At 32.2% G+C, this 14,179-nt stretch overlaps 1 protein-coding gene across 1 annotated transcript; it reads left to right on the top strand.

Annotated features, from left to right (window-relative positions):
- LOC107627722 lies at positions 9,790-10,528 on the top strand. Its single transcript, XM_021113914.1, has 2 exons — positions 9,790-10,076; positions 10,252-10,528. The coding sequence occupies exons 1-2, from the start codon at positions 9,879-9,881 to the stop codon at positions 10,336-10,338; spliced, it is 285 nt and encodes a 94-aa protein (XP_020969573.1). The 5' UTR covers positions 9,790-9,878; the 3' UTR covers positions 10,339-10,528.

Below are 14,179 nucleotides of genomic sequence, written 5' to 3'. Positions count from 1 at the left end.
TTATGAAAAATAGATTCTTATTAATAAAATTACCTAAATTCTAAAAATTATTTAAAATTTTTAAAATATACTATAATATAACATAACTTTAATTTCTCTTTTTTACTCCACACCATCATTTTCTCAATCCTAAACTCCACCACCACTATTCTCTTTCAAGAACTTCAATAAAAATAGAATCTCACCTTCCTTAACAATAATTTTGTTCCTATCGTTATTATTTGCAAGCGAAGCAAATTCATTAGTAGCTTCTACCCTATCGTTCAATTGACCTATTTGAACACTAGAAATAAAAGACCATGCCTAAGACAGAATGGGTTGTTACTGGCGATTGGAGGAAGCGAAAAGACAATGTTACTACTGCCACTAGCAGTCGCGGCAGAGGTGTCAGTGTCAAGGATGGAGAGGAGCCAACGCATGTCACCGATGGAGGCTTCGAGATAGGAGAGAACTTTGCGAAAGTCTGCGGCAAAAACGATGGTGATAACACGACGGAGGATGGAGCGGCGCTTGTACTTGCGAACGAGGGAGAAAGCGCGGTCAAGGTTCTTGGAGGCTTCAGCGGCGACGCAGCAGACGGGGCACTCGTAGAGAGGGGGCCACCTGGGGAGGAGGCGGCGGAGGTGGTGAAGCGGACGACGGGTGGTGTGGAGTAAAAAGTGATTTGGGTGGTGGTGAGGAAGGATTTGGGTCGTAGTGAGGTTTGGGATTGGAGGAGTAGTAGTGTGGAGTAAAAAAGAGAAGTTAGAGTTAGGTTATATTAGAGGGTATTTTGGAAATTTCAAATAATTTTTTAGGGTTCGAATAATTTTGTTAGTAAAAGTCCATCATTTATGAGTACAAATGATAATTTTGTTTATTCGTGGGTAGATTTGTCAGCATTTTAAATTTTTATGGGTAGAAATGATAGTTTACTCAATATTTAACCAAGTTGAATTGGTCGAGTAATCAGTTGACTTGTCCATTTAAGAAAGTGTCAGGTGTTTAAATTTTATTTTGTGCATGCAGCAACCCATTGTTAAGGATAAATCCTTAATATATTCCACAACATTGGACATCTCACGCATCTCAAATATGTCATTTTACTTATCAAAATAAGTGACTGACGTTTCTGCAATGTGTTAATTTGCTTAAAATCTTTGGGTCATTGATCCAGAAAATACGTGTCACGTACTAATTCGAGCCTAATATTAACCCTGTTCTTGGTGAATAACTCATTTAATCTATAAAAGATTTCCTTAATAAGTATTATCACAGAAGATTATGCGCTCCTTTCAACGCCGAAAAGATGCACTTAACTAAGTTCGTGATTATATGGCCCAATGGATATCCACCATTGTATGCCAAAAGCATGTTGTGAGTGGGGGATCTCATCCAGCAACTGAGTATAAACCTCGCCTTCGATCACATAATCGTTGGTAATTAATGTTGTATTTACGCATTGTTTTGGAATAACTTTGCAAAAAAAAAAAAAGTAGACCGCAATTATATATTAATTGTAGAGTTGATCATTATCATCACATAATGCTTACAATCTTATATTACTCATGTTATTTACTTATGTTGATCACAAACTATTGCAAGAACGGTGTCTTCAACCTCATCAAGAAGTTGAATGCTATGTTTCTGATGCAAAATATGTAGATAGCTTTCGCAGGTTCTCATGCCACATTACTACGAGTTATGATGGACCTGATATAGTCATGTCGATAAGATATAAGACCCATGTCATCCCTCGTCATCAAATGTATTTGCAAAGAGAAAAAAGTATCATGTATCAGAAGTCTTACCCTCAACAATAGCAAAGGCAATAGACATAATATTCTAGTTGTTATCGTGTAAAACGACAACCAATAGAGTTCCTATATATTTTTCATACAAGTGTGTGTCATTTATCGGTACAATCGATTTGTTGTATCTGAATGCTATAACGTAATGGTAAAAACTCCAAAAAAAATTCGATATAATATTTGGATTTCTAGAGCCAACTCATTCCGTGGTAGGTAGATATCATTTCAAATATCACAGTTGTTGATAGCTCTTTTTTATACATTGTTTCAATTCATATCGACAACGCTTTATAAGAGGCTTTTCAACTATCAAAAAATTTATCAACCGACTTCTATTTAGTCATACATACTTTGCGGTAACTTATCATATAATTAAACTTTGAGTAAACATCTACAATCACATAGCGTCCCTTTATAAATGAGTCAGCTTCTACAAACTGCTTAATTCCTTTTGCAATCATGTCTGAATCTAGTTTAGAATGATCCTAAGAAATTGTTTTGGTGCAGATGTAAATTGTTTCATCTTATCTTCCAATAATACTTTTTTCAGATCATGTTAATCTTGTTAAGCCAATCACAACATATTGCTCTATATTGTATGTATTTAGCATAAAATATCGTTAGTTCAGACTCATACACCTAATAATCAATAATCTATAAATAATATAATGTTTGATTGTTGTACTTATAATCCTTTTAGAATTAAATTTCATTATGATGACGAACTCATCGTCTATGATAACAAATGGATCTACAACAATAATACCACAAAATAAAAAAAAAATGTAAAATGTAACGATCCTATGACTCTAATATAAATATCTAAGTCACAGTTTCATCGATTCAGAAAACTATTTACATTAGATTCTTGTATTAACATTCTTATTTTTGCAGACAATGAATGTAAATCCCGGGTAATTAGTAACTAATTAATTAATAAATTAAATTTTTATTTAAATAAATTAAAAAATTAATTTTTATAGTTTAATGAGATAGAAATAATTAAAATATTAATTTTAACACTAATTTTAAAAATTTTGGCCCAAAATCGGGCCAACGAGCCAAACCAGTTAGACCGGACCCAAGGTCCATCATATAAGAAGCAAAATTCAGCTCTCTCTCCATTAGAACACTTCATACCATGCTGAAAACTGAAGAGAGGTAGGAAGAATGCATGCGAAACCCTAACTTTCACTCATAAACTTCAATCTTATATATCCTCTAATTCCAAGCTCTGATCACCACACTATTTGCAGCCACGTGTCTACCACGTCGAGCTCTACAAAGCCCACTAACCAATTTGGTAAGAAAAATTCAATCTCACTCTCAGTCTCTCTTTTCCTCAATTTCAAAAATTTGATAATTGGATGTTGATATTTTTGGTTGTTTTGATATTCTAGGGTCAAATTAACTTGAGAAAATTAGTGGGTCTTGCTAAATTGATGCATGAGTAAGATAAGAACTCTCAAACCCTAGTAAATTTCTTGATTATATGTGGTTGAGTATTGAGTTTGTGAGTGTGAATGTAATGGTATGAATGAGGTAGTATGTATGTGACTTTGGAGCATAATTGAGGAGATTGGAAGATTAGTTGTGCTTTAGGTGCTAAAATCTTGGTGGTGGAGGATTGGGATCTTGCCAATTTGAGGTGTATTTGGCTTAGGGAGGAATCGCCCAAGGTATGGTTTTGGTTTCTCATAGATAATATGTAATGTCTTCTAAAAACATAGGCTAGATGACCATATGATAGGTTAGATTATGTTAGCATGTTGATGGTTAGTAAATGATGAAAATGTTAAACTTGTTATGAATTTGTGTTGTTTAATGTGAGTGATGCTTGGTGAAATGATGATTTTGATGACTAATAATGATACATTGATGATTGAGTATAAAGTTGTATTGATTATGAATGGTTGGAGTTGAATCTTATGAAATTGTATAGTTGGTGTATTATGGAGTGAAAGAGGAGTGTTGAGATATGGTTTGATTTGTTTTGATGATGTTTTGAAGCTTGGGTTATTGGTATTGGGTTAAGAAGTTGCAAAAATAGAGGTTTGTGATTTTGAAGAGAAACTTGATTCTTGACCAAACTTCGACGGGTTATAACTCGGCTTCCGGACCCCCAAACTTTTCCAAACTTATTTTGAATAAAAATTTTAACCGTGAAATTTACGCCGTTCGAAGAACGGACAAAAAATAATTTTTAACGAAAAAATTATGCGCGTCGGATGTTCGGAGTGTAAGAGTACTTTTTGCATAACTTAACTTTTTACCATTTTTGAGGGGCATGCGTACGCAAGCACACAGGCGATGTGAACGTTTAGTTCTATCCAGACGTTCTCGTGTACGCTGGTGTGTGCATGCGTACGCGAGAGGTGAATTTTGCAAGCTACGTACGCGAGTGAGTGGCAAATGACGCAGGACTTCTCTTCTGTCTAGGGGGCTCGCGTACGCGAACAATAGTCGCGTACGCGAGTGAGGTAAATGACACCCCCGCGTATGCACAACATGGCATGCATACGCGGGACCCTGTTTTCGAAAGCATTGCATTTTTATGATTCAAACATGATTTCCGACTTCTAAACCTCTATTTTTACTCTTTAAGGCCCTAAAACTTAGTTTTAATTATAGTGAGGGGGTTGAACCTTGAGAGGGTGGTAATTTAGAAATGAAGAAAGCTTGTGAAGTGGTAAATCATGATTGATGATTGACTTGAGACTGAATGGATTTTTTATTAAGATACCTAGGCAGTAGCAAGGATTGTGGTTCGTCCCGCTTGCTCCGGGTTAGTGATTGAGATACTTGGGCAATAGCAAGAATTGTGGTCCATCTCGCTTGGTCCAGGTCAGTGATTGTGATGCCTAGATAGTAGTAGCAGTAGTGGATTATTCTACTTGCTCCAAGTTGAGTTTTTAAACACCCGTCTGGGTAGTAGCAAGGGGGTTGTGGCTCATTCCACTTGCTCTGTAATGGTGTTTCTTGTCCAAGGTTAGCTACCAAGAGATGTTGGGTCGGCTATATAACCAACAGATGATATCATCAGCCATAGGGCAGGCATTCATCATATGCATTTGTTTATTTTGTTTGAGTTTACATTACTTCGGTTTGCCTACTTGAATTACTAAGTCTACTTGCTATATGTTTTATCTGCTGTAACTGCATCTTATTTGTAAATTCTTTGCCTGTATTGTTTGTCTGTACAACTGAGAGGCCCCTTATCTAGTGGAGGAGTGACGAGGGCAGTTCCACCGGTGTTTCAGAGGGCAGGAGGAAGCAAGATTCGCAGGGTTAAGTTAGTAGTTGAGATATAACTTGAAAAACCTTAGATTATGCACCTAAAGATCTGGTTTAGTTAATCCTTTAAGTTTTAACTGAGTGTCGGAGTTCTAGGATCGCCCCTGGCTTTTCTGGGACCTTATATATTATGTATGTTGGCACCATTACTATGTTGAGAACTCCCGGTTCTCATTCTATACATATATTTGTGGTTTTTAGATGCAAGTCAAGAGACACCGCGCTAGGCGTCTGGATTTACTCTACAAGCGAAGTTGGGATGTGGGTTATGATATTTTACTATGTATTTATATATGTATCTAGACCTTTCTCCACTTGTATGTTATGTTTAAAACTCCTAGAGACTTAATGGAGAACTAAGTGTTTATTTTGAGTATTTTTGGAGAGACTTTGGGTTATATATATGTATATATGTATGTAAGTATTCTCTGGCCGGCCTTGGCTTCGCAGGTCGAATTCGGAGCTTAATATTCTGTATCTTTTGACACTCCACTCTTATATGTGTGTGTGTGTGTGTGTGTGTTTGCTTTCCTTCGTACGCAAGTTTTGGCTACATGAGCGTTGCGCTTTTATTTTCACGATTTTGTTTAAACTTTCCTTCATGGCTCCTCATTATAAATTCCTTTCAACTATTATTATGTATATATTTTACTTTAGAGGTCATAATACCTCACCACCTCAGGTTTACGTCTTAAGCGTAAAGTTCTGTGTGGTTGGATATTACGAATGCTGATATTAATGCCAAGATATTTCATATATTGCAATTAAAAGCATTCCAATTTAAGTACTTAAGATATTTGAGCTAATCTATATGCTTTAGAGTTTTAGAGGTATTGCCACTGTTTTTCTGGAACGGAAACATGATGGAAGTTAGCTTGAATGTTAAATTAAGTTGTTATTCCTTATTGCAATAGTTGCTTAACTCTAACTCTCAGTTTAGCATGTGCACTAGAAGATCGTTCTATGCATTTTAATTATTTTTCGAATGCTGAATTTGATACTTTGCTTATATTGTCGTGTGTTTTGTACTTTTATAAGGATAATGATGGACAAATACCACTGTGTTATGCTGTTGTTTGTGAGAGGGAAGTAATAGCTGAGTATTTAGTGAAGCATAATATAAACACATACTTGAAAGACAACGATGACAGTTCCTCACGTGACATATGTGAGATTTGAAGTGGAGGAGGAAATGAAGAGATTTATGGAGTATGGTTAAGGAAAATATTTATAACTTAACTTTTATTCTTTTACCACTTTATAGGAGAGACATGTTTGAGGAATTTATTAATTTTGCAAGCTTATTTAAATAATATTCACATATTTTTGTCAATGTTTTTAATTATTTTTGGAGTGCATTAAAGTACATGTAAAAGCACATACTAGGAATTTTTTTTTTTAATTTGATGAAGATATAGCTATGCTTTAAAAGCGTGGCAATAGGTTCACATCTAGGTATGTTTAAGAAAGCGTAGCCATATCTTATCCCATTGTCACGCTTTTGAATCGTAGCCAAAAGCAACCCAATGGGCACATTTTAAAAGCGTAGTTGTATATTCACTTTTTGGCACGCTTTAAAAGCGTGGCTATAGGGTTATATATATGACCATGCTTTTAAGCGTGGCAATCAATAAAAGTGTGACAAAATATAAAGCGTGCCAATAGATCGACAAAAGCATGGCGATAGAGTAATCGACATGTTTGTAGATGTGACCCTTTTAAAAACGTGCCGATAGCTCAAAAAGTATGGCAAAAAATTATCGTTACTCTTTTTCACATTTTTTGGCACGCTTTAAAAGCATTGCAAAATCCCCTTTTTTTTGTAGTGTGTGTATGTATATATATATATACACTACACCAAATCAGATGAATAGTTACACTTATTTTGTGACCCTTATTTAAACAGTCATTGTTAAATAAAATAATATCACTTATTTACATAATTTTTTTGCCGTCACTAACAATTAAATGTCTAAGTAATAAGTAACAGCAATTTATCCCTTTCCTTCCTTTTTCTTATTTTCTATTTTCATAACCATTTCTACTTCTCAGAACCTTAAATGGTTCAATTAGTTTCCATTGATGGATTGCTCCAGTAGCAATTGGCGTTGAGGTCAGAAGAGAAGAGAAGGTAACAACGATGTTTGTGTTCTTCGCCATTCAGTGTTCGGTTCGCGCTCTCTGCGGTTCGCGTTCTTCACGGTTCGCACTCTTCGTGGTTCGCGCTCTTCGCGGTTCGCGCTCTTCGCTGTGTTCTTCACCGTGTTCACCTTCCTTCGCCTCCTTCTTTCGTTGTTAGTGTTCGCGTTTCCATTCATTTTTGTGGAGAAGCCTCATTCCTCTGTTTGAAACTCTGCGATGGAGCTGCTCTTCTCCATTGCCGCAGTAAGTTTCAAACTATATATATCTATCATAGTGTCTTGGAATCAAATGATCTGAGTATGATTAATTTTGGTTTAGGTTCAAACTTGAGCAATTAATGCATTTTTTGGAATTATTAATTTAGGTTTTCAGATCTACCAGGGATGTCAGATTTGGATATTTGAGAATTAATTCTTCATTCTTGTAGTTTAAAATCAATGCTTTGTACACATTTTAAAATTTTCTAAGTAATATGTTTGAATTAAATTGGATATAAGAGGAATAAATCATAGATGTGAATTCAAATTTTCTGAGTAAGATGGGAGAAGCGAAGTCATCAATGAAGCGTTAGTTACTTCCCCCATCAAGTTGTACTAGTACAGCTTGATGTACAGAATAGTACTAAATGGCCTTGCCAAAAGATATTGTAGATATTAGGGATTTAATGGGAAAAAATATAATATAATATATATGTATATGTTGGAAGTTTTTGAAGTTTTTGATGTTAAGAAAATGGTCCAATTAAGTACAAGGTTGGCACAACGTTAGGCATCTGAATTTTGAAGAGGGATGGATAGATATTTGCATGGACCAAGGCCTTGAAGAATCTAAAGGAGAAGGGTGTGATTAATCCAGCAGGAAGAGAAAGGAAACTTCCTTTGAAGGTAATAATCATGTATTTATTCAATTGCATATAAATAGTGGCATATTTTTCTCTTACTTTCCTTTCTTGATGATTATTTTCGTAATGAGTTATGGTATTAGGATATATAATCTTGAATTCTCTGATTTCTTTTTTCTGCACTTAACATGTTCGATGAAATGCTTCAACTAGATTTCTTTGAGTTCTCCCTTTATTATTTCTTCTCTTGATTTCTTTGATGTTTTTGTGCCTTGATGACATCATGAATCGGTTAGTCATCTTCCTGAATTATGCAAATTGCTATACTAGAAATGGAAAAGTTAATTAGCTGAACTTTAGTCTTAGATTTCATCTCTCTATCTTATGTCCATCCTTGTAAAACCTGGTAGTTTTGTTTTTGTGCACCTATAAACTTGATGTAAGTTTGATGACTAATTTATAGCAAAAGCTAAAAGCAAAAGACCACCTCACTACTAGTATAAAAAAACCATCTCTTACTAACTTTCTTGTTTTCATATTGACTTAGGTGTCTAACTTCTATATTATAGGAAATAAATTAATGTAGCATATGTGTCATGAGACAGAAATGGAATTGCTAATATATATATGAGATTTCCAATTCTCCATTGCTAATATATTTCACATCGCGAGACTACTGCTGCTGCTATTTTTACTAGTGCTTTCTTTCTCGTTAATACCAGTTTTGGACCAGAATTAGTGTTTTTCAATGTTGGACCAGGATCAGGAAGGATAGAACTAAGACATCTGCTATTGGGATCCTGGACCGTCAAATTTAATTAAAGCATTTCCCATATTATATATATATATATATATACTTTGACTTTTTTATGATAAGGATTTATTTTTAAGAATCAAAACTTTTCTAACTATTAAAATTACTTTTCAAACCTTATTATTATTCCACAAGAGTCTAGCAGATTTTCCACCAATGACAGCTTACATGTATTCTGAGTTTAGTCTCATTGATAGGTTACATCATTGCTCACTTTCAACTCATATAAAGCTTGCATGTTCTTATGGATCAAGTTCAACAGAGGAAGTATTAATTTCATTTTCATTGATCCTTCTCGATTGCCTACAGGATATATAAAAATCCTGTTATTGTTAAGATTCCTATTAAAGCTTTCTGGACTTCTTGCCAAGTCATATATTGATCAGTGTTGCTACTAAAACTGTCATGCGTTATTTTGATACTATTATCAGTCACATTCCAATTTATACTATCCTCTCATACTTTTAGATGATGAAATTCATAAACAAAATTTATTTACATGCATGACTCGATTTGCACAATATTTGTTCCTTACAAGTTTTCAGAAATTATTTATAGCCCTCAATAGAGGCTGCAATTCTTTTTTCTCACTATTTTAATTCAAAATTTTAGGTGAAGGAAACTTGTTTAGTTAACCAACTTGTTGACCATAGTGATGCATGTACATTGAATTGTTGCTCTGGTTTTGTGGAGCAAGCTGCTTGCCAAGAGTTATTATAGTTATCAGTTTATCAGTTTGCATGTACATTCTTCCACCCCACTTCATCAGTTTGGATTTGTGTGTCACTAGTGTAGTTAGTGCAAAACTGGGTCATGAAGCTAGTTTTCTTTACCTGTGATCACTTTAGCCACTTTTTCTGCTTTTTAGTTTTCTTACTTGAAAATTACCTATGAATCACTCCAGGAAGACTTACAAAAGGAAATTGGTGAGTGTGCTTCTGAAAATGAAGCATATGTTAAAGTATTTGGCAAAGAGAATTCAAGCTATGTTAGAGGTATGGGATTTGGTGTTCGTCCATCTCAAATGATTGGATCCTTATCCCGCTCAAGAGAGTCTATGCAATCTACTACAACTGGTGGACCATCAAGAGCTGAATATCAAAACTTGAAGTTACAAGTACAATTGCTACAGGAGCAAGTAAATTTTCTTGTGAATCATCAAAAGGGTCAATTGCCACCCGGTTTTCCTACTGAGGTAAGATAAGGATATGTGTTATACTTAATTTTATAGACTTGCGTACTTAATTTTGTCATCAACTTCTTCTAAAATGATTGTAGTTTGTAATCATAGCCTCTTGTATAACACTTGTTGATAAGTATCCTTCTAAAATATTTTCTAAAATATATATTTTTTTTATTTTCAATTGTAGGTTGCAGATTTTGAATCACCGACACATACAAGATCATATTCTTCTGCTAGTCATGAACCTCAACAACATAGGCCATCCAACGTTTAAAGGAGTTTTATGATTGAATTGTTAGGTTTACAAGTTTGGATTAAGTTGGAATTTTTTGAATTTACATATGGATTATTACTATGTAATTAAAATTTGTAGAATTCAACTTTTGAAATACATTGTTACTATTTTTGTAAAACTTGTGGGATTGAATTTGGATTTGTTGAAAAATAATGTCATTTATGGAGAATTCAATTTTTGATAATAGAAATTTTGATGTTAGAGAGATTATGACAGTTTAAAACAGTCACTAAATACAAAAAAAAACTGTCACAGGAATAAGTAACTTAGTAATGGTTTTAAATCGAAAAAATGTCACTAAAAATATTGTGACGGTTTAAATAGTCACTAAATGTGCCTAAAAATTATCATAAGAACTAGTAACTTAGTGACGGTTTAAATAGTCACTAAATATGCCTAAAAATTGTCACATGATTTAGTAATTTAACGACGGTTTCAAAACGTCGCGAAATATAGTATAAAAAAACACCTTTACAAGTGTTATAAATTAGTGACGGTTTTATACTTTAAAAAACCGTCACAAACAATTTAGCGACACTCCTTACCAACGGTGGTCCAAAACCGTCACTATGTTAGCTGGCGACGCTCAAATCTGTGACGCTTTTTTTAGCCGTCACAAAACCATTTAGTGACAGTTAAAACCGTCACCAAACATTAAAAAAACCGTCGTCAAAATACTGTTTTGTTGTAGTGATATTATAACAACCTAAACTTCAACTGGATTAAGCTAAAGTGACAACAAATTACTAGAAACAACGATAATGGAATCAAAATATGCAAATAGATACATGAATAATCAATCTTATTATACTTGCCAAACTGTAAATGCATCTTGATTTTCTATCTTTTCACCCTTTAATTGAGGATATACATTAATACAAACTCAAAGGATCCGCTTAACATGACTTTATTGGCCCCACAAGGTCTTCCAATTTTATATTTAGATTTGCACCTTCAACCCATAAAGGAAATATTAAGGGTATAACATGATCTCATATTTAATTGCAAGCTCAAAATTAAGTTGATTCTAATGATGTTTAGTTTGTTAAAAAAATAAAAAATAAATATTTAATTTAAAAAATATAAAAATAAATAATTTTTAAATATTTAAGATTTATTATAAAAAATAAATTAATAAAAAATAAACACTAAATAATAGATATCATAAAATTGGCAAACATATATATAATAGGGGATGGAACACTTTCTGGAGTTACAGGCCTGGCTCTCCAAATAACATGCATTCAGGTAAGCCACTTTTGATCTATATTCATTAACAATTGATTGCATTGGACAAAGATGTAAGAGTGAATGAAAATATATATTATATTTTTATTATTGATCAATGATTATAAAAGTTGAATATATTCAGAAAGAAAATCACACAACTTATCAAATATGTATAACAACTAACAAATCTAAGAAAAAATCTTATCCTAACAAAAAAGATGAGTCACCACATTCTAGAATAAAAAAGGAAAAGCACGAGTAAAATGAAATTAACAGAAACAAAAAATGCTTATTTTGAGTGTTGAATTTGGACCTGATTTTTCTTATTCACAAAAGACACAGATGGCCTATTAGAAATAGTTGAGAACCAACTATAGAGAACATTCATTCAAGCCCTTCAAAAACTTAATGATGAAGTCCTGGGTTCGATGATTTTTGGCTAGATAGATGTAGTTGGAAAGCGGCCTAGAATTTTTGAATTTCTCCCAGAGGGTCTTCAGAGAAGTGTAGAAGTGAGTGATGGTAAGAATACCATATTTTAGGCTATAAACTTCTAAGAGGTTTGACTGAGAAAATCTCTCACGAAGATCAACCAAAAAGAGGCAACAATGTCGAGGTATATCACACTTTAAGTAATGGACGGTAAAAGAGAATAAAAAAGCAAAAAAGTATTAGGTTATTGCAGCATTCCCATGCTAAGAAGAGCGGATCATCAGAAAGAGAGGAAGGTATTGTATTATTAAAGAAATCATGTTTATTTTTTAAAATAACTGCCATAGTGAGGAGCTCCAAAAATGGTAGTTATTCCTTGTTAGAACAGTCGTAACTAGTATAGATGTAGAATTTTTGCTAGGGTGTGTATAATAAGAATTAGATTGGTCTTGAAAAATATCCATTATATATGATGAAGAAGAAAGAGTAGATGGTATATGCTGAACATTTGAATTTAAAATTTTTTCCGTTCGAATTTAAAGTTTTAACCATGACTCGGGTATCAATAGATCCCTAATGGCTCTGATATCATAACAAGAATAAGGTAGAGAAGTAAAAGAGTAAATGAAAATGTATATTGTATTCTCATTATTGATTAATGATTACAAAGATTGAAAATACATAGGAAAAAAAATTATACAGCCCATCAAATTTATATAACAACGAACAAATTTAGAAAAAGAATCTTATCCTAACAGAAAAGATAAGATGAGTTACCACATTCTAAAACAAAAAAAAATATGAGTAAAATGAAACTAACAGAAAAAAATGTTTATTCTAAGTGTTGAATTTGAAATTAATTTTTGTGTATTTTTACTATGTTGAACTGATGAAAGTTAGTTCAATATGTAGTTTAACTTATTTTAATATATATTTTATATTTTAATTAATTTTTTATACTAATAACTAATTTTTGTGTATATCTAATATAAAATAATTAGAGTCTAATCTAAATTAAATTTCTTAAAATGGATGAGATAATGTATATCATTTTTGTATAACATAACAAATATGTTTTGCATTATTTTTTCAGTTGAACCCAAACTCTAAATTCTAATATTGATCCCTCCTTTTTTAATTTGATAACTCCATTATTTATATTGGAATGGACAAACGTTGTGAGAAATATTATTTATTCATGTCTTTAATAGTTAAAATTTGGCTAATTTTTTTTAATATTGGTCAAAGATATGTGTTACGCTAGATTATTTGAATTCAGGTAAGTTTTACTCTATTATAGAATTTTTTTTAGAAAACACTTTCTCTAATTTTTTAATTAATTAAAAAAAGTCATTGACATTTTTATTAAAAAATATTTGTTTTTAAATTTAAAAAATGGCTAAAATAGAAAATGACATCGTCATTTTATTATTTTAACGAATTTAAAAAACTAAAATTGTAGCACTCCACACTACGGTACAACACACATAATGAGTTATTTTAAGAGAATAACACTCATCTGAATCTAATATTAAAAAAAAAATTCGTTAAAACTCTTTTATATAAAAGTTTGAGGTTATGTATTATATTTAATTTCTATAAAAAAATCCCTTTTTTTAGAAATGTTAAAAAGTTATTAGAATTTATTTTTTTTTTGTCATCAGTTAATCATTAATATTTAAAATTTAAAAATATAAAAAAATATGTTATTTAATTACTAGACTAAACGAATTAAGTTGATAGTTAAGTAATAACAAAAAATAATAAATTTTAATAGTTCCTATATTTCTCATATTTTACTATTTTTTGTTTTTATTTTTAAATGTGAAAATCATAACTACTTGAAGTCATACTCGAGCATTTTGAAAGGGATTTAGATCCTCTAAAGTTTGAATTTCACTTTAGAGAATAAAGTGTGATTTTCTATCCTTGAATAGTTTCTCTTTCATATTTATTATTGGTTCCACCTATAAAATTAATGGTAAAAGATCATACTTTTTTCTCTAAAGTGAAATTCAAACTTTAGAGGATGCAAATCCTTTTGAAAGACAGAAAAAAATTTTTTTTTTTCGAGTGTAAAATTACATTTATCTAAGTTTGATTGATATTGCAGGTTGAAATTTTAGGTAAGAATTTTGGAATTTAATTATTAATACAG

Source organism: Arachis ipaensis, chromosome B02 (genome assembly GCF_000816755.2).
Source record: "Arachis ipaensis cultivar K30076 chromosome B02, Araip1.1, whole genome shotgun sequence".
NCBI lineage: Eukaryota > Viridiplantae > Streptophyta > Magnoliopsida > Fabales > Fabaceae > Arachis > Arachis ipaensis.
This window is presented reverse-complemented; position numbering and strand designations above follow the sequence as displayed.

Excerpts from the sequence above, each read along its gene's own strand:
- LOC107627722 (XM_021113914.1), top strand. The coding sequence starts at position 9,879 with ATGGGATTTGGTGTTCGTCCATCTCAAATGATTGGATCCTTATCCCGC. Across the intron at positions 10,077-10,251 it reads CACCCGGTTTTCCTACTGAG|GTTGCAGATTTTGAATCACC; the intron begins GTAAGATAAGGA and ends TTTCAATTGTAG.